The 26,158-nt window shown below is 42.8% G+C and overlaps 2 protein-coding genes across 3 annotated transcripts in view; one reads left to right on the top strand and one right to left on the bottom strand.

The window, feature by feature from the left end:
• Positions 1-13,583, top strand: LOC137278656 (neuronal acetylcholine receptor subunit alpha-10-like). The gene is made up of 7 exons (XM_067811158.1): positions 1-160; positions 1,512-1,636; positions 2,430-2,474; positions 4,180-4,289; positions 10,018-10,556; positions 10,922-11,109; positions 11,924-13,583. The coding sequence occupies exons 1-7, from the start codon at positions 100-102 to the stop codon at positions 12,218-12,220; spliced, it is 1,365 nt and encodes a 454-aa protein (XP_067667259.1). The 5' UTR covers positions 1-99; the 3' UTR covers positions 12,221-13,583.
• Positions 12,987-26,158, bottom strand: part of LOC137278655 (pro-epidermal growth factor-like) — a 24,676-nt gene continuing 11,504 nt past the window's right edge. The window contains exons 1-13 of one of the 2 annotated variants that reach the window (XM_067811155.1): positions 25,557-25,846; positions 24,903-25,130; positions 23,923-24,085; positions 23,232-23,365; positions 22,094-22,256; positions 19,340-19,446; positions 18,829-18,966; positions 18,135-18,272; positions 17,288-17,425; positions 15,014-15,151; positions 14,298-14,390; positions 13,877-13,964; positions 12,987-13,753 (exon numbers count right to left, since the gene is read on the bottom strand). In XM_067811155.1, the coding sequence (XP_067667256.1) occupies positions 13,642-13,753; positions 13,877-13,964; positions 14,298-14,390; positions 15,014-15,151; positions 17,288-17,425; positions 18,135-18,272; positions 18,829-18,966; positions 19,340-19,446; positions 22,094-22,256; positions 23,232-23,365; positions 23,923-24,085; positions 24,903-25,130; positions 25,557-25,629 (1,713 nt within the window). In that variant the 5' untranslated portion in view covers positions 25,630-25,846 and the 3' untranslated portion in view covers positions 12,987-13,641. Of the gene's footprint in view, positions 13,754-13,876; positions 13,965-14,297; positions 14,391-15,013; positions 15,152-17,287; positions 17,426-18,134; positions 18,273-18,828; positions 18,967-19,339; positions 19,447-22,093; positions 22,257-23,231; positions 23,366-23,922; positions 24,086-24,902; positions 25,131-25,556; positions 25,847-26,158 lie in introns of those variants that run through there. The other variant, XM_067811154.1, reaches the window with a different exon arrangement.

The raw sequence follows: 26,158 nt of genomic DNA on the forward strand, positions 1-26,158 counted from the left end.
AACTGGCCCTGGGGAAATGTCGTGACGATACAACCTGACTTCCAGGTATAGCAACAGCTTTTACAGCTGTATTGTATATGGCCATCCAAGTGTTGAAGCATGTCTCAGGTGTACTGCATATGGCTGGCTGTGTTGTTCAGGGTTGTTCTCTGCCAACAATGTAAGTATGTACTATGAAACCCCGTCAGATCCTTTTCTGGACTTCTCGTTCACAGCTCTGTATAGGCTCAGGTAGAATTCACACCAGTGTCATTGTTTCACATCGTCGCTGGACACAGTTCGTGATTGTTCGATAAATCGTAGCAGATGTTTCTTGACTGGTCTGAATCAGTCATGTTGGTCATGGGTTTCACCATGGTGGTACTCTTGTGGCTCCTACTTGTTATTTTCACACGTCGACGCTGTATATTCCCTTGTACATCACCTCATTAGTTCCCCCTTCTCTTTACATCACTTCACTGTCTCCTCCTCTCTGCATCACCTCACTGTCTCCTCTCTACATCACTCCGTTATCACATCCTTGTCTCTACATCACCTCACTATCATCTCCTCTCTACATCACCTCACTGTCGCCTTCTCTCTACATCACCCCGCTATCTCATCATTGTCTCCACATCACCTGACTATCTGATCCTCCTCTGCATCACCTCACTATCATCTCCTCTCTACATCACCTCACTGTTTGTCCCTCCTCTCTACATCACCTCACTGTCCCTCCTCCCTACACCACCTCACTGTCTTCTCCTCCTCTCTACATCACCTCACCGCCTCCCCCTCCTCTCTACATCACCTCACTGTCTTCTCCTCCTCCCTACATCACCTCACTGTCCCTCCTCTCTACATTACCTCACTGTAACTCCTCTCTAGATCACCTCACTGCCTTCTCCTCCTCGCTACATCACCTGACTGTCTCTCCTCCTCTCTGCATCACCTAACCGTCCCTCCCCCTCTCTACATCACCTCACTGTCTCCTCCTCTCTGCATCACCTCGTTGTCTCCTCTCTACATCTACTCACTATCTCACCCTCGTCTCTACATCACCTGTCTCCTTTCTACATCACATCACTGTCTCCTCTCTACATCATCTCATTGTCTCATCCTTGTCTCAACATCACTTCACTATCTGATCCTCCTCTCTACATCACCTCACTGTCTCCTCCTCTTTACATCACCTCACTGTCTCACCCTTGACTCTACATTGTCTCACTATCTGACCCTCCTCTCTACATCACCTCACTATCGCCTCCTTTCTGCATCACCCTACTGTCTGCCCCTTCTCTCTACATCACCCCACTGTCTTCTCCTCTCTTCATCACCTCACCATCTCCTCCTCTCTTCATCACCTCACTGTCTCCTAATTTTCACATCACTTCACTGTCTCTCCTCCTCTCTACATCACCTCACTATCTCCTCTCTCTCACCTCTCACCTCTCTCTCTCTCTCTTTCTCTCATATACCATATACTCCCGTGCGCATGTGGAGAATATGTGTTTAATCACTGTGTAATTCAGGTGGAAGTTCTCCCTGTGACATCCTGGACACCCTGTTGGGATCCTACCAGAAGGATATCCACCCTCCCTGTGACACACCTGTGGAGATACACCTGGGTATAGCGCTCAGACAAGTCGTCAGTCTGGTAGGTTTGTACGTCACGGAATAGTGAGCGACGTAACGACGCAACGACTTATGCCAGTGATCTTTGCTGGGACATTTGCTGTTATTGTATTATAAGACCCCGGTCCGGGTCAGGCTGAACAAGTGATTTGATGCCAGTATACTTGCACATCAATGACATACTACTTCAATATGTCTGTTTGTCCTGTCAGTCACTCCATATAACATAAAGTCTGTTTGGCTAGAAAATGTTCCCATGAATTGCTAACTATCAGTTTAGAAAGGTAGTTAATAAATGTTAAGAGGCAAGATGTTCATAATCTTTACCCAAACACCTTTTCATTTATCAGAAACGTACATCTGACGCTCGGGCATTTGGTGATAATCGCCGTGTGCTGTAGACGAGATGAAGTTCACAGTATAGGCAGAAAGTTGATAATTAAAGTGTATGCCATCGGTAGGTATATGAAAAGTGCTTCCGTGGCTTGTTATTTCCATCAGCTTTGCCTGTAATGCCACAGATGACAAAGTGGCAGATCATTCAAAATAGATTTTGAGACGCCCCCCTTCCGCACCTATCCATCCCCGTTGCTGCCGTGAGCCCCGCTGCTCCACTACACATCATGTTCATAATGATGATAGTTTGTTAAACAACCTTTTCTGTGGATCCTGGGTTATTCATGAACATCCTGCCTCGTAACATTTATTATCTTCCTTTCTACACTGATATATTTGATAAAATTAGCAGTTCGTGTGGACACTTTCTTGTCAGATACACGGTAGTTATGGTAATACTGTGTGTATATCTGTTACAGAGCGAGACCAAACAGATATTGAGCACCAACGTCTGGATGCGTCTTGTGAGTATTTGTTTAGTCAGTTTGTTTCCCGACTGTAAATTACAGAATGTGTATTTTTCAAGTTATGTTGAGAGTTATAATAGATATTTGCATTTCCCGACAATGCTTTGAAAACCACACAGCAATTTATCATTCTCTGAGGGCGTTTACCATGTGTATACAGAATCAGGCGGTTCCGCATACTGGCCACAGGTCAAATGGTATCGTTGCGAATCACAAGGATCGCAACACGATATAGCAATATCGCGAGACAGGAATAACGATAGCACTCACGGACAAGACACGAAATGGTTATTACTCATAGAGAAGTGGGGCGGGTAGCTGGACTAACTCACAGAGTAGTTGGACGAGTGGTTGGGCTCGGCTAACTCACAGAGTAGTGGGGCGGTTAGTTGGGCTGAGATAACTCATACAATAGTGGGGCGGGTAGATAGGGTTCGGCTAACTCAGTGTAGTGGAACGGGTAGTTGGGCTGGGCTTAACTCATAGAGTAGTGGAACGGGTTGTTGGACGGTAGGAGTAATGGGACGGGTAGGTGGGCTTGTCACTCCTGTAACATGTCACTCCTGTCACGATCAGCCTGGGTTATATTATCTGCCGTGTTGTTGATGAAGGAAATCATTTAACAAGTGTAATGCTTATGCAAAGCGTCCGTGAGTCTGCAGCAAGTGTTACCATTGTTATCGTCTTTTTTTCACCTATATATGTGCATGGCAGTGACACATTTGTGATAGCAAATGATATATTACGACCTTGATGAATTACCAGCCACATCGGTGTTACGGCAGACATGACATTACTAATGATTTTGGTGTGTCGACGAATCAGTTACATGTTTTAAAATACACAGTGAAATGTCACGGGTCTAATGACTCGGGCCCCGATTTCTCGAAACAAACATAAGTGTGAGTTTTCACTTAATTTAGATTTTTTACTCAAATTTGAGAAAATACATTTCACTGGATGAACTTAAATTACTATAATACTCAAACATAGTGGACACTTTGAGTTTGGTGGATAGATTACTTAAGTTGTTTGGGCTTTTGTATTTTAAAAATGAAGCTGAGTTAAAATTTAGCTGTTTCAAATCGTCAAACTCAGTCTGATATTTGAGTAAAACTTGAATTTTGTTTCAAGAAATCGGTGCCAGGACCACCATTTAAGTTTACATCAACACATTTACGTCAAAGCCATCTTGTCAGACTGAACTGAGCTACATGTATATTGCCGGTATCAGCCATGACCCGTCGTCAGTCATGACGACACACAAATGTCAATCGAAACAAGATAAATGCTTCTGGTTTGAGGAAGACAAATGCATAGTAAGGAAAGGGTGGTGGTTATCAGTTCACTTCACACTTCCTTTAGATAAAATTCTGTATGTCATCTTTTGAGGATGCATCTTCCTCTGTCTTCTCGCTTTGCTATTAAACTCAAAGAATAAACGAACAGGCAAAGTGTACCTTTATACATGTATACATGTCTAATAGTCGCTAAAAGGCTGAAATAATACGGAATTTCGGTAACATTCTTTAGATAATGTCATTGACTGTTATAATGGACATGGCACATCTACAAAGACAAAAATCTCTCTGTCTTTGTCCATATCACCATTAAAATACATAGCTGTTGAAAGTGTTTTTAACATGATTGTGGAATCAGTCATTTGAACTTCTGACGACTGTGTCAGCTTCTCTCGTCGTAGAACTGGACTGATTGTCGACTGGTGTGGAACGTGAGCGACACAAATGGCACGGGGACCGTCTACGTTCCCTTCGACCGCATCTGGACCCCGGATGTCACGCTGTACGACGAGTAAGTTGTGTGCCAGTTTGTCTCAGTTCTATGGTTAGGTTCCAAACATGGATGCGGGAAGGTCCTCTCCTTATTCATATTATGTATTTTCAATAAAACATATGTCATTACCATGTATAGTAGGACTATATAATAAACATGTATACTTGGACAATATCATGGCCATGTATACTTGGACTATATCATGGGCATGAACACTTGGACTATATCATGGGTATGTACACTTGGACAATATCATGGGTATGTACAGTGGGACTATGTCATGGGCATGTACACTAGGGCTATATCATGGGCATGTACAGTGGGACTATATCATGGGCATGTACACTTCCACAACATCGATCATGGGCATGTACAGTGGGACTAGATCATGGACATGTACAGTGGGACTACATCATGGGCATGTATACTTGGACTATCTCATGGGTATGTACACTTGGACAATATCATGGGCATGTACAGTGGGACTATGTCATGGGCATGTACACTAGGACTATATCATGGGCATGTACAGTGGGACTACATCATGGGCATGTACACTTGCACAACATCATGGGCATGTACAGTGGGACTAGATCATGGACATGTACAGTGGGACTATATCATGGGCATGTATACTTGGACTATCTCATGGGCATGTACAGTGGGACTATCTCATGGGCATGGACACTGGGACTATATCATGGGCATGTACACTTGGACTACATCATGTGCATGGACAGTGGGACTACATCATGGGCATGTACTGTGGAACTATGTCATGGGCATGTACACTTGAACTATATCATGTGCATGGACAGTGGGACTATATCATGGGCATGTACTGTGGAACTATGTCATGGGCATGTACACTTGGACTATATCATGGGCATGCACACTTGGACTACATCATAGGCGTGTACACTTGGACAATATCATGTTCATGTACAGTTGGACTATCTCATGGGCATGTACACTTGGACAAAATCATGGGCATATACACTTGTACAATATCATGGGCATGTACACTTGGACTCTATAATGGGCATGTACAGCGGGACTATATCATGGGCATGTCCAGTGGGACTATATCATGGGCATGTACACTTGGACTATATCATACGCATGTACAGTTTGACTATATCATGGGCATGTACAGTTGGACTATATCATGGGCATGTACACTTGAACTATATCATGGGCATGTACAGTTTGCCTATATCATGGGCATGTACAGTTTGACTATATCATGGGCATGTACAGTTTGACTATATCATGGGCATGCACAATTCGACTATATCATGGGCATGTACACTTGGACAATATCATGGGCATGTACAGTGGGACAACATCATGGGCATGTACACTTGGACTATATCATGGGCATGTACACTTGGACTATGTCATGGGCATGTACACTTGGACCATATGATGTGCATGTACAGATGGACTATATCATGAGCATGTACACGTGGACAATATCATGGGCATGTACAGTGGGACAATATCATGGGCATGTACACTTGGACTATCTCATGGGCATGTACACTTGGACAAAATCATGGGCGTGTACACTTGGACAACATCATGGGCATGTACACTTGTACAATATCATGGGCATGTACACTTGGACTCTATGATGGGCATGTACAGCGGGACTATATCATGGGCATGTCCAGTGGGACTACATCATGGGCATGTACAGTTGGACTATATCATACGCATGTACAGTTGGACTATATCATGGGCATGTACACATGAACTATATTATGGGCATGTACAGTTTGCCTATATCATGGGCATGTACAGTTTGACTTTATCATGGGCATGTACAGTTTGACTATATCATGGGCATGCACACTTGGACAATATCATGGGCATGTACACTTGGACAACCTCATGGGCATGTACAGTGGGACAACATCATGGGCATGTACACTTGGACTATCTCATGGGCATGTACACTTGGACAAAATCATGGGCGTGTACACTTGGACAACATCATGGGCATGTACAGTTGGACTATATCATGGGCATGTACACTTGCACAATATCATGGGTATGTACACTTGGACTGTATCATTTCCATGTGCAGTGGGACTATATCATGGGCATGTACAGTTGGACTATATCATGGGTATGTACAGTGGGACTATGTCATGGCCATGCACACTTGAACTATATGATGGGCATGTACAGTTTGACTATATCATGGGCATGTACAGTGAGACTCTATTATGGGCATGTACAGTGGGACAATATCATGGGCATGTACACTTGGACAATATCATGGGCATGTACAGTGGGACTATATCATGGGCATGTACACTTGAACTACATCATGGGCATGCACACTTCGACGATGTCATGGGCATGTACACTTGCACAACATCATGGACATGTACAGTAGGACTATATCATGGACATGTACAGTGGGACTATATCAGGGACATGTACAGTGGGACTATGTCATGGGCATGTACAGTGGAACTATGTCATGGGCATGTAAACTTGGAATATATCATGGGCATATACAGTGGGACTATATCATGGGCATGTACAGTTGGACAATATCATGGGCATGTACAGTGGGACAAAATCATGGACATGTACACTTGGACTACATCATGGGCATGTACACTTGGACTACATCAAGGGCATGTACAGTGGGACTATATCATGGGCATGTACACTTGGAGTATATCATGGGCATGTACAGTTGGACTATATCATAGGCATGTACAGTTGGACTATATCATGGGCATGTACAGTGGGACTATATCATGGGCATGTACACTTGGACTATATCATGGGCATGTACAGTTTGACTATATCATGGGCATGTACAGTGGGACTATATCATGGGCATGTACACTTGGACAATATCATTGGCATGTACACTTGGACAGTATCATGGGCATGTACAGTGGGACTTTATCATGGACATGTACAGTGGGACAGTATCATGGGCATGTACAGTGGGACTACAACATGGGCATGTACACTTGGACAAAATCATGGGCATTTACAGTGGGACAATATCATGGGCATGTACACTTGAACTATGTCATGGGCATGTACACTTGGACGATATCATGGACATGTACAGTGGGACCATATCATGGGCATGCACACTTAACTACATCATGGGCATGTACACTTGAACATAATCATGGGCATGTACACTTGTACTGTATCATGGGCATGTACAGTGCGACTATATCATGGGCATGTACAGTTGGACTACATCATGGGCATGTACAGTGGGACTATATCATGGGCATGTACACTTGCACTATATCATGGACATGTACAGTTTGACTATGTCATGGGCATGCACACTTGGACAACATCATGGGCATGTATACTTCGGCAATATCATGGGCATGTATACTTCGACAACATCATGGGCATGTACACTTGGACTGTATCATGGGCATGTACACTTGGACTGTATCATGGCCATGTACAGTGGGACTATATCATGGGCATGCACACTTGGACTATGTCATGGGCATGTACACTTGTACCATATCATGGTCATGTAGAGTGGGACTGTATGTATACTTCCACAATATCATGGGCATGTACACTTGAACTGTGTCATGGGCATGTACACTTGGACTATGTCATGGGCATGTACACTTGGACTATATCATGGGCATGTACAGTGGGACTATATCATGGTTATATACAGTTCAACTATGTCATGGGCATGTACAGTTGGGCTATATCATGAGCATGTACAGTTGGACAACATGATGGGCATGTACACTTGGACTGTATCATGGACATGTACAGCGTGACTATATCATGGGCATGTACAGTTGGACTATGTCATGGGCATGTACACTTGGACAATATCATGGGCATGTACACTTGGACAATATCATGGGCATGTACACTGGGACAATATCATGGGCATGTACAGTTGGACAACATCATGGACATGTACAATGGGACTAAATCATGGGCATGTACACTTGGACTACATCATGGACATGTACAGTTTGACAACATCATGGGCATGCACACTTGGACAGTGTCATGGGCATGTACTGTGGGACTATATCATGGGCATGTATACTTCGACAATATCATGGGCATGTACAGTGGGACTATGTCATGGGCATGTACACTTGAAGTATCTCTTGGGCATGTACAGTGGGACTGTATCATGGGCATGTACACTTGGACCATATGATGTGCATGTACAGTTGGACTATGTCATGGGCATGTGCACGTGGACAAAATCATGGGCATGTACAGTGGGACAATATCATGGGCATGTACACTTGGACTACATCATGGGCATGTACACTTGGAGAATATCATGGGCGTGTGGACTTGGACAATATCATGGGCATGTACAGTGGAACTATGTCATGGACATGTACACTTGGAGTATATCTTGGGCATGTACAGTGGGACTTTATCATGGGCATGTACAGTGGAACTATGTCATGGGCATGTACACTTTGACTATATCATGGACATGTACACTTGGACTATATTTTGGGCATGCACACTTGAACTAAATCACGGGCATGTACACTTGGACTATATGATGGGCATGTAGAGTGGGACTATATCATGGGCATGTACACTTGGACTCTATCATGGCATGTAATGTGGGACTATGTCATGGGCATGTACACTGGAACTATGTCATGGTCATGTACACTTGGACTATATCCTGGGCATGTACACTTGGACAATATCATGGGCATGTACATTTGGACTATATCATAAACGTGTATACTTGTACTATATCATGGGCATGTACAGTGGAACTATATCTTCGACATGTACTGTTTGACTATGTCATGGTCATGTACAGTGGGACAATATCATGAGCATATACAGTAGGACTATATCATAGACATATATAGTTGGACTACATCATGGGCATGTACATTGGGACTATATCATAAACATGTATACTTGGACTATATCATGGGCATGTACAGTGGGACTATACCTTGTGCGGTTGGACTATATCATGGGCATGTACAGTTGGACTATATCGTGGGCATGTATAGTTGGGCATGTGCACTTGGAGTATGTGCATGCTTTTATGAATCACTATACAATAGTGATGATACGAATTGTACGCGAAAGTGTACGTATCCTGTCCCAACGCGGGCACCCGTCTTAAACAAATAAAACCGCTAGTCAGCTGTTCGCCTAAACAACACGGGAACCCATGATTCAAGTTCGGGAATTGCATCATCAATGTCATTTTGTCATTTTACATTTGGAAAATGTCTCCATATGTCCGACATGAAACGTTTACAAAGTTTTTCTGAGCCCATGAATGTCAGATACCTACTGTCAGATACCTAATGTCAGATACCCTAAACAACTTTGAAGGATGAGTCGTCAGACGTTCTTTGACATCTTTACAGAAAGAATATGATTTATTGTTCGAATGTTTACCTTGACAGATTCGATGTTATCAGTGTTATCATAGAGTGAGTCAAGTATTTCACATATTGTGTTGTCATTGCATCTCTTATTGCAGTTTCGTCATCATTTTTCCCTGCACAGTTCTACTTCTTATTTAAATGTAGCGAAATTTCCATTTCTTATACATGCCTATCTTACTTTCTTTAATAATTGTAGTTCATATGGTATGTAAATGTTAATTTGTGTTATGTTATTTGTATCGATTGGGAGTATGATCCATAATGCTGGACAAACCTCTCCGTCTGGCTGTTTCCAAAAATGTGTTTTCTCGGTATTCCAGCACTGCCTTTGGATCCAACATAGCTATGTCTGAGAGGAAGTTCCATAAGTTGGCGGTCGGCAATGATGGCCACGTGTCACAGAAGTTCCCCACTGTCCTCAGCAGTATTTGCGAGGTCGATGCCACCTACTTCCCCTTTGACAAACAGGACTGTCCTCTTCAGTTCGGCTTGTGGGTGTATGATGACTCGGTAGTTGTTCTGAATGGCGACATGAAAGGTGACACTTCCTTCTACCAAGAGAATGCCGAATGGCATCTGACAGGGATCGGTGCAGTGACGATGCCGTATGTATTCAATGGTTTAAGCTATAGCACCGTAACCTACACTGTGTCTCTACAAAGACGACCAGCCTTCTTCATGGTAACGTTCTTCTTCCCGTGCTTCCTCATCTGTAGTATGTCGATCCTTGGCTTCTTCCTGCCCCCTGCTTCTGGAGAGAAGGTCGGGCTGGAGGTCACCCTGCTGCTGTCCCTGACGGTGTTCCAGTTTCTCACACTTGACACGCTTCCACCAAACTCCAAACCATTGCCACTTATGTGTAAGTCTACTTGAATATCTTTCTAAGTCTTCTTTCCATGACTCATACCTTTAAATAAAGACATTTTAATGGCCACTGACTTTAAACTATCAGGCATGTCATCTGGAAGCTTGTTTAACAACACCATTCCCAGTGATCATGTTACTAGACATAGGTGAGATAATCGATCATTGCTGCGATAAATTTTTCAAATTATCTTTTGAAATATTCGTGCTGGTCATCAAGGCGATACTTATCTCCAGGCTCGGTGACTCCTCCAATGTTTACAGGTCGCCGTGACATAACTGGAGTAATGAGACGTAAAACGACATTTACTCACTCACATTTGTTCCCTTTAAGTGCGATGTACAGTTTGACTATTTCAGGTATCTACCTTGTTCTGATCATGCTGCTAGCGAGTGCCTCGTGTGTGCTGGCTGTGGTTGTACTGAGGGTCCACCTGAAGGGGGAGCAGGGCTGGAAGGTTCCCTCTCTGGCAAGGTCTCTCCTTATCAACAAGCTGGGCCGCTTACTACGGGTGAAACGACCGCACATTCTCAGGGAACATGCACATGTAAGTAGCTCTTGAATCGTCGACATGCTGTCTGTGCTTTTTGTCTTATCACCTTACACAAATAGGCATCGAATCATTTCTTAAGTATTGAAACATCCAAATCCCTATTAAAGCTTTCAGAAAGGATTATTGTGGACGTGAAAAGATGAAGCAAAAGTGACTAAGGTCATGTCTCACGCGGGTCCCTATTCCGACTTGATTATACGCTCTTGTGTTTCTGATGTTTATGAGGCCTCGAATAATTGCTATTGGTCAGCGTTTGAACAACACTTAGTGATGATGGTTATTGGTCCTATTCTGTCCACCTTTGGCAGAGACTTCGTAAGTCCAAACAAGGTATTCCCTTGTATGTCAAGTAAGGATCATTTGTAATGGATGATATAATGATATTTCCAACGAAATCAGAATGTTCATGTTTTCGCGAATACCTGTGATCATCATTAACTGATAATGATTCTTGAAGACATGCACATTTTAATATAGTCGGAATCGTGCAATATACATGAGAGGTGACTCTCTGTATTGATGAGTCCTATGATGGGGTTACTTCTGTATCATATTAGTTAGTACCATATACTGTATCATATAGTTTAGTATCATATACTTGGTAATAGGTAATTACACTCTCAGTAGGGAAGCATACACGACATATTTTTCTCTTTATTTTCATTTATTTTTTTCTGCAATGTGACTGATTTGCTTAATGTGCCAAATACGTGCCCCCAAACCATTCTAAACTGATTTTCAGAGTACATATCGTTTAATGATTTAGACTTTTTACCCGTGATCTGAGTGTGACAGTTTGTTTTACCAGGATGCTCTAAACCAAACACGAAGTGTTGGAGAGTCGTCGCCGCCAACAGACACTGACATGCCAGTTTCGTCGGTTTCCTCTGAAGAGTTCGGGGTCCTCTTACATTCATTTGACAGGATCTCGAAAAGTTTGAATCGCCTGCTGAAATACCTGAATGCTGAAAAGGAAGCAAATGAATCCGTGGAGTACCAGGACTGGCTCACTATCGCTCTGATCCTAGACCGATTCTTCCTCATCCTGTATGCGTCTGTGTCTGTCATCACGTTTATGATCTTCCTGATTGAACTCACTGCCTGATTCCATGTTCAGACATACAGACAGACAGCTGGTAGCCACATAGACAGAAGTAGACGTTTAGTTCCATATACAGACATACGGACAGTTGGTGTGCTGCCATCGGTAGAGCGTTACATTTACAGACAGTCACACATTTGATTGCCCCATGGCCAGAAGTTGACGTGTGTCCATGGCCATGTCCATCGCATTGTTTACATATTTTATGTTTGTATTGGTGAATGTGTGTGTTATGCAGGATGCAATGATATGAATTGCCATTATATATTATTATGACACATATGTTTATGATTTACATGAGACAATAATTCGTTATATTCAAAATCTGAACGACCCATAATTTCAGTTTTGATGAGTGATTGTCGATTGTCATCACTGTAATCATAACGACTGAAGGTGTTATCTGTTTCCACTGGATCGAATAGTATTATTTTTCTTGAAGCTTAAGGAGGACATAGTTGATGATTATGAAACCACAGACGAGGAGGAGGTTGTTCAGGTGCAAGGATTTGTTGACCATACCCTAGACTGTCCTATATCCTGTATACATGTATTGTCTTGTGGTTGTAGTCGGCCTTGTCTTCCTCTTGCATTGGGATTCACTTGCACGCCTAACTTATGTACAAATCATGGGAGGTCAAGCTTGTCACTTGTGTCATAGAAGCACACAATTCATTTTCTTCATGCTTTACCAGACCGACATTTCTTGGATTATCGGTGACAAAGAACAAAATGCTTGTTGTCACATCAATGAATCAGATGGGGTGGCAAGCACTATAAAACAAGTAATATTTATATAAAGCTATCAAGACTCTCGAAATAGTAGGTATACGGCGAAATAGTAGGTATACGAAATGATTCATTTTTGAAATAACACATTTAAACATTGATGTTTCCATGTACATTTTCAGAATATGGTTGAATCGAAAAGTCCCAACAATTCAAAGTTTCTTTCCAAAGTAGAGGCTGGACAAAAGGAGCGAACAATGATTACTGTTAGAGATGATCCTGGGATGTCCATGTGTGCATCTACCAGCGTTGTTGAACATAACCAGCAATACTGTACAGCTCGACACGTTGTGCTCCTTGTAGCAAAACTCAAACGAAGTTGTCTCCCCTTCACTGTGAAAAACCTCGTATGGGTTCACCAAATATAGATTGTAGTGACAAGGAAGATAGACGTAGGGTCTCTTGATACACATGTCCAAAATTACTTTACAATGTCATTAAAATCATTAAATCTGTATGCCAAGACTTTTGTCAGTAACACCTGTTATTGTAGGCATCAATGTGTTCCAGTAGAGCGCATGTCTGGTTCTGAAAGTACATAACTCCGTTTTTGTGTTAAATAAAAGTTGAACCTGTCCTGACATGTCTGAGCTGCTGCATATAAACGCATTATCACATCTTTGCCGCAGCTTGTATCAAATGGATATCAGTTGGTCGGAGGTATTTGGGTCTTGGATGTCCTCCATGATCTTGTACACCACTGTATGAGCCCCTTGTCCCGGAGGCTGGAGAAGGCCACCACGGTGCCTGGGGTTGAAATACACAGAAATACATGGAATTGTGACAAAGGTGATTTTACTTGGGTTGAGGAAGATATGTTATTGGTGTTTCTATAACTGTGAGATGCAATATCCCGCTATAGTCGCTTACCTTCTGGTGAGGAATATAATGACAGCCAACACGAACACGCCACCTACAGCTCCACAAACACCAGCCACAATGGGTATAGAGTTGTAACCTGGGAAAACACACAATGCTAAGGAAGTAATGAGTGGCGGATACATTTGCTCAGTATGATTTTAGGCAACAAGCAAACGGCGACTTTTTAGACAAGCCGTGTGAGTATTGTTGACTAAAATTGAATTTAAACAGTACCCAGGTGCATACCAATTAAATTTAAGTCCAAGAGGCGTGGAATGTCATTTCAGTGCGCGTGGTATTACTCCTGCAATATCGCGGTGGGTAACACCGGAAGAAGGCTTGTGCGCATGTAGGGGAATGAATACGTCTCACTGGTGACTAGTGAAATTTCAGCTAATACGGATTCCAATTTCATGGACGAGTTAGGTACCTGCGGTGACGGCACTTGAACACCTCCCAGTAACACAGTCCTGGGCTTGGCTACAGTTGGCGCATGGCGCATCACACTCTCCTCCGTCACAGCCTGCGAACACCAACCCAGTGTGTTACTGCACGCCATTATGCACAGTATCATGTGTATTTTGAACGACAGATGTTATGCTTTAATACCGAATCATGTATGAACGCTACCAGAAAGTCAAATACATTTGCCTTCCTGTGATGATTCTGTATTCGTTCCACACGGGGTACAAGACTGGATCATCATGAAATCATCACTGAGGTGTGTACGTAAATTACAAGCCTCTTTGGTGAAAAATTAGGAAATATATAAATGTATGTATGTAGCCCTGGCCCTGCAAACTTCAGCTTAGATGATACACCGAGTGAGCTTATCTCCGGCTTAATCCCAAAAGCAGTTTATAATTTAGCCCAAATCCATTTCTGTGAAATAAAAAACTAAACTGAACCATTTACCTTGGAGACCCATTAAGGTCCGGGGTAGAATAGGTCTTCAGCAACCCATGCTTGCCATAAAAGTCGACTATGCTTGTCGTAAAAGACTACTAATGGAATCGGAGGGTCAGGCTCACCGACTTTGTTGACACATGTCATTGCTTCCCAGTTGCGCAGATCGATGATCATGCTATTGAACCATATAGCTGGAGTATTGCTGAGTGCGGGGAAAAACTAAACTCACTCACTCACCTTGAGTACAGTTGTATCCAAACCATCCAGCCTCGCATCCTGAGGAACATCCTCCATCCGTTTTGTTGCAAGAAGCTCCATCTCTACAATGACCACAGGAATCGTCGCAATTGACACCAAAAAAACCATCCCGGCACTCTGAAACAAAAACGTAGTCTCCACATTACACATATATTTGATAATTTTGCATTCTGCTAAACAAACTACAAATGTCAGGTTGATTGTCTGAGGCTAGGTCCTTATGCCATAAAAAAAGAAACTTGACATGCAGTTTTGGAGTTTATTTACATATAACTGATTCAAACATTATATCATTGTTCAATTACAGTAAAATCATTTCTTTACACACTTCCAAAGATGAATATCCAGAACGTGTTAGGTAAAACCATAGCGGGCTATTAAAGCTACTTGATCAGAGTAAAATGTCAGTATCTAGTACAACCACTACGAGCATCAATAACAGGTTAGCAGCTGTTTGGATAGTTTGCTGACGTGTTGTGTGCAGTTCTTCTAGTGTCTGAGATCAAGAGTATCCCATAGATGTTCATTGGGGACAAATCGGGTGATCGAGAAGGCCATGGTCACACCTGAACGTTGTTTTACTGGAGGAGCTAGCATCGTGAGGTCGAGCATGGTCATACTGACAAGATTCTCCGTTGACGTTCTGTCAAAACGTTACGAGGAACTGGTCCGACTTCCCACAGCCGACTGCGCACTGTCTGGTCGGAGATTTGGCGCATTCCAGGGTTGTGAGCTGTTGTGGATGATGCGAAGACGAAGATGTCTAGACCAGATGTAGCGATCCTGGGTGGTAGCTCTAGGTCGACCTGACTTGCGTCTGTCATCAACACTCCCAGTATTGTTGTATTGAGTCCATAGTTTTGAGATGTTCTGTCTGTCTGGTTCATTACCACTCTATGCTGCGATGCATGTCCTTGTAAACGACAGATGGAGTTGTGTCGTTGAACCTCTGTCGGTCTTGGCATTCTCTTGATCTGATGCTGACGCCGAACCAGCCGGCCTCGCATCCAGAGGCACATCGGCCATCTGATCTGTCTCACTCAGTCCACAGGATTGCTGGCAAATGATGCCAAAATACCCTTCCGTGCATTCTGAAACATTGCCATTCTACCCTGTTACACTGGTCCGAGGCCAGTCCTGGAGGTACATTTATGTTTGAGTTCTCCATGCTTCATCTTTGGCATGGTGATCTTTGTGATTGTTGAATGATGGAACGTTTCTAAAGGGCATTACATGGAACATGACGCATCAAGCTTTCGCGTGTCACATCCGGTGAACAGCAGCCGGTATAAACACACAGATCATATGTTTTGATATTACCGAATCACTGGCGAACTCTTACAGAATGCAAAATACATGTCCCTTCCCACGAAGATTTTATATCCGTTTCACACACGATCAACAATCCAAAACGGACCATTTTGAAATCATCGCTGAGGTATGTCTGTACATTACTAGCCACTATGGTGAAAGAATAGAAAGAATAGAGTCCTTGTAAGCGGCTGATGGAGGTGTGTCGTTGAACGTCTGTCGGTCTTGGCATTCTCTTGGCCTATTGTGGCTTAAAATAATGCATGTGGAGTACCGTTTAAAAGCCTACAGGCACGGGTTTCAGATAGGGGTGATACACAAATTCATGATTCACGTGCATTTCGTGTAGAGTGAATTTTAATGATTCACTACAAACGTCTTTGTTCAACGTTTCTTTTTAAAACGTTTTGTCACCGGCCACTATTCCTGCACATGTTGGTATTCAGCGTGAGTTGGTTTGTGTCAAATATTTTCCTAAAATTCAAATTGTTCCTAGGCCAGGTTTCTTTCTTGAAGAGTATGTATTATACTCAACGAACTACGAATCTCAGGTAGATTTCTCTTTTCGGCGGCAGTAAGAATTCATCAATTATGAACACTTTAAACTCCAAATTCAATACCTCAGACTTGTTCTCCAGTGGCACAGCCATAACCGTTCGTAACACGTGTGTAATGGGACTATTTGCAACAGGAACATAGACTTTGCTGATTCTACTGTTGACAAACTCACTGACAAGTGTTGCGAAAGGTTTGTTAAGCTAATAAGCAAGTTGTACTAAAAGCATTATCTTCTCGACATTTGAACCGATGTGTTTCCTGATGTTTACAAGAATCATTTATTTAGACATACAAACGCATGAATGTACATTTTAATGCTACTGTACAAGCTCGCCAGTCACTGTAATATCTAGAAGTGGTGATACCGTTCAATAAACATGTTACCTTGGCTACAGTTGACGCCAAACCAACCGGCCTCGCATCCAGAGGCACATCGGCCATCTGATCTGTCACACTCAACTTCATCCATACAGTGTCCACAGGACTGCTGGCAGTTGACGCCAAAATACCCTTCCGTGCACTCTGAAACATTGCCATTCTACCCTGTTACATTCAGATACGCGAGTCCGAGGGGAGTCAGGGAGATATAGTTATGTTTGAGTTTTCGATACTTCAGCTATGACACGGTGATATTTGTGATTGTTGAATGATGGAACGTTTCCAAATGGCATTACACTAAATACGTTTCGAGTTGGAACATGACGCATCAAGGTTTCGCCTGTCACATCCGGTGAACAACAGCCCAGGGTATAAACACACAGATCATATGTTTTGATATTACCCAATCGTTGACGAACTCTTACAGAAGATTTTAAATGTAAGATTTTAAATCCGTTTCACACACGATCAACAATCCAAAACGGACCATTATGAAATCATCACTGAGGTATGTCTGTACATTACTAGCCACTATGGTGAAAGAATAGAAAATGCATGAAATGTTAAATACACTGATTGAAAGGAATATAGTAACACATGAAAGTACAAGTGTCCCTTTCTTCTTTTCAAGGTTTCGTCACGAGGTATGTATTGCACTACTGGAGAAATTCTGAGAATAAATAAAGGAACACTTGTACTTTCACTTTCCATGAGTATGCAGTCATTTCCTCAGCACGTGTCCCTGGTATTTTGCTGCCAGGTTCAGCCTTTTTGAAAGGGGGGCTTAGCTCCACTACAGTTAATAACTTAGACCGAATCCCTTTTCGTTGGAATCGGAAACTACAATATTTACCTTGAGTACAATTGTACCAAAACCAACCAGCCTCGCATCCTGAGGAACATCTTCCATCCGTTTTGTTGCAAGAAGCTCCATCTCTACAATGACCACAGGAATCGTCGCAGTTGACACCAAAAAAACCATCCCGGCACTCTGAAACAGAAACGTAGTCTCCGCATTACACATATATTTGATAATCTATCGTTCTACTAAACGAATTACAAATGTCAGGTTGATTTCCTGAGACTAGGTCCTTTTGTCTTCACAGAGACTGCAAGTATTCATCATTTATCGATGGCTACTTTGTCATTTTCCCAGGCTCACCAGGAATGACATCAAAATGAAAACTTTGCATGACATTGTTTTCTGCTAAATGTACTCATTGGTATCTAAAGTGTTACGCTTGTTTGATCAACTGTTTTAATATTTCACACCTGCTCACCAGTGGCACAGCCATAACCGTTCGTAACACGTGTGTAATGGGACTATTTGCAACAGGAACATAGACTTTGCTGATTCTACTGATGGCAAACTACATTCACTCACTGACAAGTGTTGCGAAAGGTTTGTTAAGCCGATGTGTTTCCTGATGTTTACAAAAATCATTTACAAACGCATACAAACGCATGAATGTACATTTTAATGCTACTGTACAAGCTCGCCAGTCACTGTAATATCTAGTGGTGATACTGTTCAATAAACATGTTACCTTGGCTACAGTTGACGCCAAACCATCCGGCCTCGCATCCAGAGGCACATCGGCCATCTGATCTGTCACACTCAACTTCATCCATACAGTGTCCACAGGATTGCCGGCAGTTGACGCCAAAATACCCTTCCGTGCACTCTGAAACATTGCCATTCTACCCTGTTACACTCAGATATCGGGGCCCAAGGCCAGTCAGGGAGACAACTGTTACTGTTCCCAAGTATAGCATTCTGCATAGTTACTCGAACGTTTCCCCATCAGTATCATATTTATTTTTTCTATATTGATGAGTGTTAAATTAGCATGCATGCATGCACTCACGCACAAATGCACAGACACCTACACATATGTATGCCCTCCGCTCTACAGTGCAAGAAGCTTGGATGCATTGCGACCCTTATCCGCCTGAAAGTCAAAACCACAATCAAATACTACGCGGCGCTACACACGAGTACACTCACACACGCACACGCACACGCACACATGCTGCAACACACAAGTCAGAACGTACTGTCAGGGGTATTGAAGACACGGATACTCCGGTATGCTGACATTCCAGATGGCATTGGGTAAGAGACCATGCTTCCTCCAGTTTTGGGCACGGACAGAAACACGTTCCTCCATAAACAAAGAGACATTACTATTATGGGTTATCTCAATCACACACCTACCAAGAGAGTGTGCATACAAAAAAAATTAATCTAAATTTATCAAACTTGTGTAGACACATAACCATTTAATCTCAGAGATCAGTGACATATGTCCAACATGCATGCACGTGCCACGTTCCATGTTGTCAGTGGTTTCGTCCTTGAGACGTCCAAAACGTTGTTGCACGTGCATTACGGGAAAGAGGAACAGAGCAAAAGAATGCCACAAAATACTGTCACTTTAGAAAGCTCAACCTTTGCCCTTGCGATCGTTCAAAAATTAAACGCCTTTTGAAACGCATAGCATGCCGAGATTAAGGTCTGCACAACGTCATGAGGTCATTGGGATTGTCCGCGCAGGAATGTCTCAGCGACAAGAGGCTGCACATTTCCATTGCCACCGAAACACCATTTCTACACTGGTGAGACGCTATCAGAACACAAATGACGTCATCGATCTGCCACGCTCTGGAGGTCCACGTGTAACAACGCCAATACAGGACAGATGGAAAACGGTGACCCATCTTCGATACAGGTTTCAGACTGCAGTGATCACTGCCCGGACCATCCCAGGACTTCGCCGTATTCACCCAAACACAGTTCGACCACGTTTACGTCATCACGGGATCAGACCACGACGTCCGCCATACGACCTATCCTGACACAACGTCAGCGACAAGCTCGCCGAATGTGGTGCCGAAATGATGTCCACAGACACTTGTTTTGGTGAAGAAATGTTGTTTTTACAAATGAGTCCAGGTTTAACATTTCCCATAGTGATGGACGTCAACGTGCCTATAGGCGCGTGGGAGAACGTTATGCACAGGCCTGTGTCTGGGAGAGGAATCGTTTTGGTGGTGGCGGTGGTTCCGTGATTTGGGTTGGAATAACTGCACGCCAAAGAACTCCTTAGGTGATTGTTCAGGGCAACGTAACTGGTGTGGGCTACAGGGATCAGATTCTTCGACCTGTGGCAATTTCTTTTCTGCAAGGTCATGGACCTAGGTTAACATTCCAAGCGGACAATGCCCGTCCGCTATGGATTTCTTGCAACACCACAACGTTGACTTACTACTGTGATATGCAAATTCACCAGCTGTCTCCCCGATAGAGCATGTTTGGGACGAGATGGATCGACGTCTATGCCGGCTTCCTAATCCGCCAGATAACGTCCTTGACCTTGACCCCTGTCGCGCTTGTAGACTCGTGACGTCACTTTTCAATTGAAATTCTCCCGACTTGTTATGGTCTCATGATCCCTCCATGAAAGTGTTTTGTACCTTTGACATTGTTATCGTATCTATCAACTAGGATACTATTTTGACAATGCACAGTTTCTTTATGTGGCCAGTATACATTCAATTGCTATTGTTATCAGATATATTTCATGGACATTCATGGAACAATTGATGGAAGGGTACTAAGATAGGTACTAAGATATCAAGATAGGAAGACAGATATCAAGATATATACAGAAGGTTTGATATTCACCATGAGCATTGACCAAGCAGCACCTTTTCTTATTAAAATATGGTAACGCTATATGTTGCTGCATACTAAAGGCACATTAATAACATTGTAAAGTAGTAACAACTTACTACATGTCCTTGCTGTCTTAGGGGAATACACACAACACGTGAATGAAGGAAAATATGACCGTGTGACCAATCTGATGATCATTGGCTAAAGTTGTCAGGTAATTATGGCTGTGATTGCAAGAACACTGGTGACTACTGCAGTACCCGGTGTAGGCACATCGGCATAGTCATGGTGGCAAATACGTTCACAAGGTTCGTGTCGCGGTTTTCTGAAGGCCATTGTAATGTTAAGATAGCGTTGTTCTGTAAATGTTGACGATGACGGTTAGAGAACGGTGAGGTGGAGCGTTGTAATCCATGAATATCGCAAGATCGACAGAGGGAGGGTTATCGAAATGTGGCACGATGGTTGTTTCAAGTACTTCCTCTAGAAAACATTGACCTTTGAGTACCATAGGTTCTGGAAGGAGATCCAATTTGAAGGCATACATCACTGACCCATCGTGAAAGGGTTCAGCTCATGGATCATCCCCCAGTGGCAGGCCTTGTAACGAGGTCCCCATTCGCGACAAACGGTCATCTTTAACGTTTAGAAGTCAGCGACTTCCCTCAGACCAATGGAGCAAGTCCTCAAGGTGAGGTGATCTCGGAGCCTGCACCCCGTCAGACTAGCGGCCTTCTCCTGATGCTACTTGTGGAATGTCTGACGGCGCAGTTCCTCGGCATGTGATTAGAAAATAAGACTGGACGATCTCTTACTTCACCGTTGGCCACGTGTTTTTTTGACACAAGTCGTAAAATAACTGCCTGGTTAACGTGCAACCGATGCTGCAAAAGTACGTGGTGGAAATGTACATTCCGCCTGTTGTGTGATAACTTGTTTGGTCCATAAATTAGAATTCCCCTGGATTCAAACGGATCAATACTAAGTTAGGCCGGAAATGTAGTATAGGGTAGATAAGATCTTACTACGAGATAGATGCATATATGTTTTACCAGATGCAGAGGAATCTGACAGAGCAACACGTATAGATATATAACGTGTCCAGAAAATAGTTGTTAAGTAATATTCCTTACCTTTGTCTGAGATCGATTAAGTAAAAGTTCTGATTGAGCAAGTCAAACGAAAAGAAATCAGAACGCCCATCATACGGTATAGATCTCACAGTAGTTTGGTTTAGTCGAATCACCATGATTTCACTCCGAGACCGGTGCTCGTCAATCCAATATAGATTTTCACCTGAATGACAGAAAAGTGTGTTTTCTTGACGTGAGGATAAATTAACCACATTGAATGTTATAGACTGTCACTTAACCGGACATAAGGTGCAGAAGGGCTTTTGTCTTCGTCTGATACATTTCCCTGTCTTCAGCTGACCCGTGAAGGTCCCGGGGTAGAATAAAATACTAAACTGAACTATTTACCTTGGAGACCCATTATATAAGGTCCGGGGTAGAATAGGTCTTCAGCAACCCGTGCTTGCCACGAAAGGTGGCTTGTCGTAAGAGGCGACTAACGGGATCGAGTGGTCAGGTTCGCTGACTTGGTTGACACATGTCATCGGTTCCCAGTTCGATGCTCATGTTGTTGATCACTGGATTGTCTGATCCAGACTCGATTATTTACAGACCACCGCCATATAGCTGGAATATTGCTGAGTGCGGCGTAAAACTAAACTCACTCACTCCCGTCTGCATCTGTTACACGTGTTTATATGTTAGTATTTATACGTTGTCACATTAAATACAACCTGTTTTCAAATACACCGAGGAGAAGGGTTAGGGGGTGGGGGTTCACTGTTGGTGTCCAACCATTGCTACACGCGACCACGAGGATACGGGTAATCTTTTGGTGGTGGGCTTGCATGGGATAAGCAGCTGCGGTAATATCTGCTATGCCTACTTCCCATCAAAGGATGATGTCACACTGGACTGCAGAGAGATGACGAGAATGATGTGATGAATAAATGTGTGAATCTGAGGTGTCTATACAACTAACCTAAGTGATGATGATAATGTCAGAATGGTTCATGTTCCCCAATGAGTTGAATGTGGCGTTCTCATTATGGTCAGTGGTTTGTGTTGCAGCTACATGGCCACATCCTGCTCGTGCTAATGTCTGTTACCTCTACTGTTTACAACTAGAGATGCTGGGGTGATGACGATACCATCTTCTGTATGTACTAAAGTCTGTCCATTACTGTGGAATTGTTACCTCTGCTGTCTACAACTAGAGATGTTGGGGTGACGATACCAGCTCCTGCATGTACGAGAGTCAACCTGTTTCCGCCACCGTAGTTTGCCATCTCGATTTTGGGGTTGTGACCTACATCGGACCAGAATACTCTACTGTAAAATAAAGACACCGTCAGTGAGAGAAGAGCAGTTGCAACATCACCCCACCCCACGTCATTTCACTCATGACCATGTCCCTCCTTATTCAACCAGTTGACGCTGGTTTCGCATTCATAATAAATAGCTTGGTTTACTGAAAACAGCAAATCAGCTGTAGGCTGAATTGGTTTAGGACTAGTAAATGGCACCAAGCTGTCTTATCACTTCCATCATTCTTCACATTCGACCGGATACACAGAGAGCTAATGCTCACCTTTAAGGAATATCGCCGAGGTCATTACGTTTGTGTCAGCCTCAGATGCCTTTATATGAATATGCTTTATCCATGGTGGGCTCTAGAGCTTGGCAGTCAACGGTGTTAAAATCAACACACTTTAACACCTTGTGTCATCTGTGGGTTTTTTGTTCGGATTGGTAATTATAATTAGTTTTATCATTTTGCTTTCATGCGCCAATTACACGGACATTAAAACTCTGATTTTTGTTCATGGTGAGAACTCCTGCTATTGGTCTGATATGAGACTGAGATTGATAATGACTATAGCTCCTACCGATTGACGTCATCTACAGAAACAGCATGTGCTCTGCCAAGATTGGAACGTATGATCACCGTGTCCTTGTTCGTCTTCAGGTCATATTTCCGTATGACGTCCGTGACATCGTCACTGTAGAACAACAGTCTAGATTCTAGAGCTATCGCCAATCCTTGGCATTCTGAAAGAAATGTCTTTCAGGCAATGATTCTTATGAATAAAATGAAGACAAAAGTCATTTAAAACCTTTTCTGCTGATTAACATTTGTAAAATATACGTAAAACGTATCTTTGATATTGTGAAAACCTGTTTGGGAACATCTAAAATTATGTTTAACATTTTTTGCTTGCAAAGTAACATTTTTCCATTTTCTGTTTGCACACAGCAATTATATCAATCGCCAAAACGCAGCAATATCCAAGCGGTATTTGCATCAATTTCACTAGTACAACGACTCTGCAGGGTATAAAGTGAGACTACAGTGCATGATATGTTACACAAGTAAGAGAAATATGCCACGATTAACAACTGAAGAGAGAGAAAGATCCACTGGGATGGTGCAGATAAGGTCGACACACATTGCTGTTGCCAACACCCTCGGATGCCACGGTCACGGGTATATGATTTATTCGGCGCTTCAGAGAGACTGAAGTCACTGTGGACAGCCAGACCATGAAGTAGACGTACACGCACCACAACGCCAGCTGAAGGTAGGTACCTCCGTCATTGATGACGGGGGTAACGTTTCTTTCGGTGTTTAGTGTATTTGGCAGTACGAAGAAAGACGTTAATCTACGGAAATAACCAAATGCATCATTTGTAGAACTCTTATGATTTACTTCTATATGATACAGACCAAACTCTGCTCCAAGGACTTTCGGGTAACCGAGATTCGTTTTGTATGAGTAGTTTGGTGTCTCCGCCATGTTATGCAAGTTGTCAAAAAGTTATTACATTTACAATTGCATGCTGGATATACATTCTAAAATAATCTTACTTCCCACTTTCAAAATTGTGGTATGTTGTCCGTCTTTGAGGTCGACTCTCTGAATATTTTTGCGTATGAGATGAGACCAGTAGACATGCTCCATCCGAGAATCATAGGCGAGGTCCTCAACACCAACTACATCGCGGTACACAACACTGACATTTCCAGAACTAGTGTTCACCTTGTAGATGGGGCCATTGTAGTCGGTGACAAGTGCCATGACATCAGCTTGACAATCTGCCATGACATTAACGTTCAATTCTGATCATGTACACAATATCTGTAAACAACAAACAGTCTAACTTTGTGTGGGCGAATGAAATATGTTCAACATGAGATATTTCATCGTTGATTGTGAACGCTGTTTAATCTTGTGATTTCTTCCAATCGTGTCGAGATTCATGTGGCAAACAGTTGTATTAAGAGATCATCTGTATGTACATGAATTGTGTCGCTATGATATTTTGGGAGACAATGTTTCAGGGCTGACGGTAATACTAGAACGTAAGCAAGGCTGTAACGTTTAATGAATATATTCTAGGTGACAGCACCCCTGCGATACTGTTCTGTCTAATGTGCAAATCACAGATGTAAAACATGACCTACATGTACCTACGAATGACCCCAGTCAACTAACCTTCAATGCAATACAATATGCCTTACCTGTTAATACCGTGTTCATAAAAATAAATCCACAGAGTGTACCAAAACAACCATATCCGTTCATTTTCAACATCCACACAAGGTGAGTGAGTCAATGCCGATTCTTGAAAGCCAAGTTTGGAGGTGTTCAGCGAGAATATTCAGCGGTAATGTTAGGAGGTTTTCTTCAGAAAGGCCCGATCTTCCATCCTAACCCTCACGGAATGTTTGTGCGTAACGACTACACATTTCTCTCGAGTTCTCCTTCCCACTGACACGAGTCTACGTTTCAGAACAATGACGCCTAGAGCACCACATCTAATAAGTATCATCTAAAGTGGTACTTGACACGTACTGCGGTAGGGGACACGTCAATATCGACATTACATACAGTGGACTCTGTATAATGCGACATTATACATTATATTATTTTGCAAACGTTTGTTCCAGACAGACTACATTAATTCAAATACAAATGACTCTTTACCAAGATGGTAACTAACAAACAAAAGAAAGGGCAAATCTGAGAATGAAAACGGCCTGAGGTAATCTGTTTCTGACACACGTCTGTTTTAGAGAACTGACCACTCTCTGCATGTTCTATGTACATGTAAATAGATGTT

Source organism: Haliotis asinina, chromosome 3 (genome assembly GCF_037392515.1).
Source record: "Haliotis asinina isolate JCU_RB_2024 chromosome 3, JCU_Hal_asi_v2, whole genome shotgun sequence".
NCBI lineage: Eukaryota > Metazoa > Mollusca > Gastropoda > Lepetellida > Haliotidae > Haliotis > Haliotis asinina.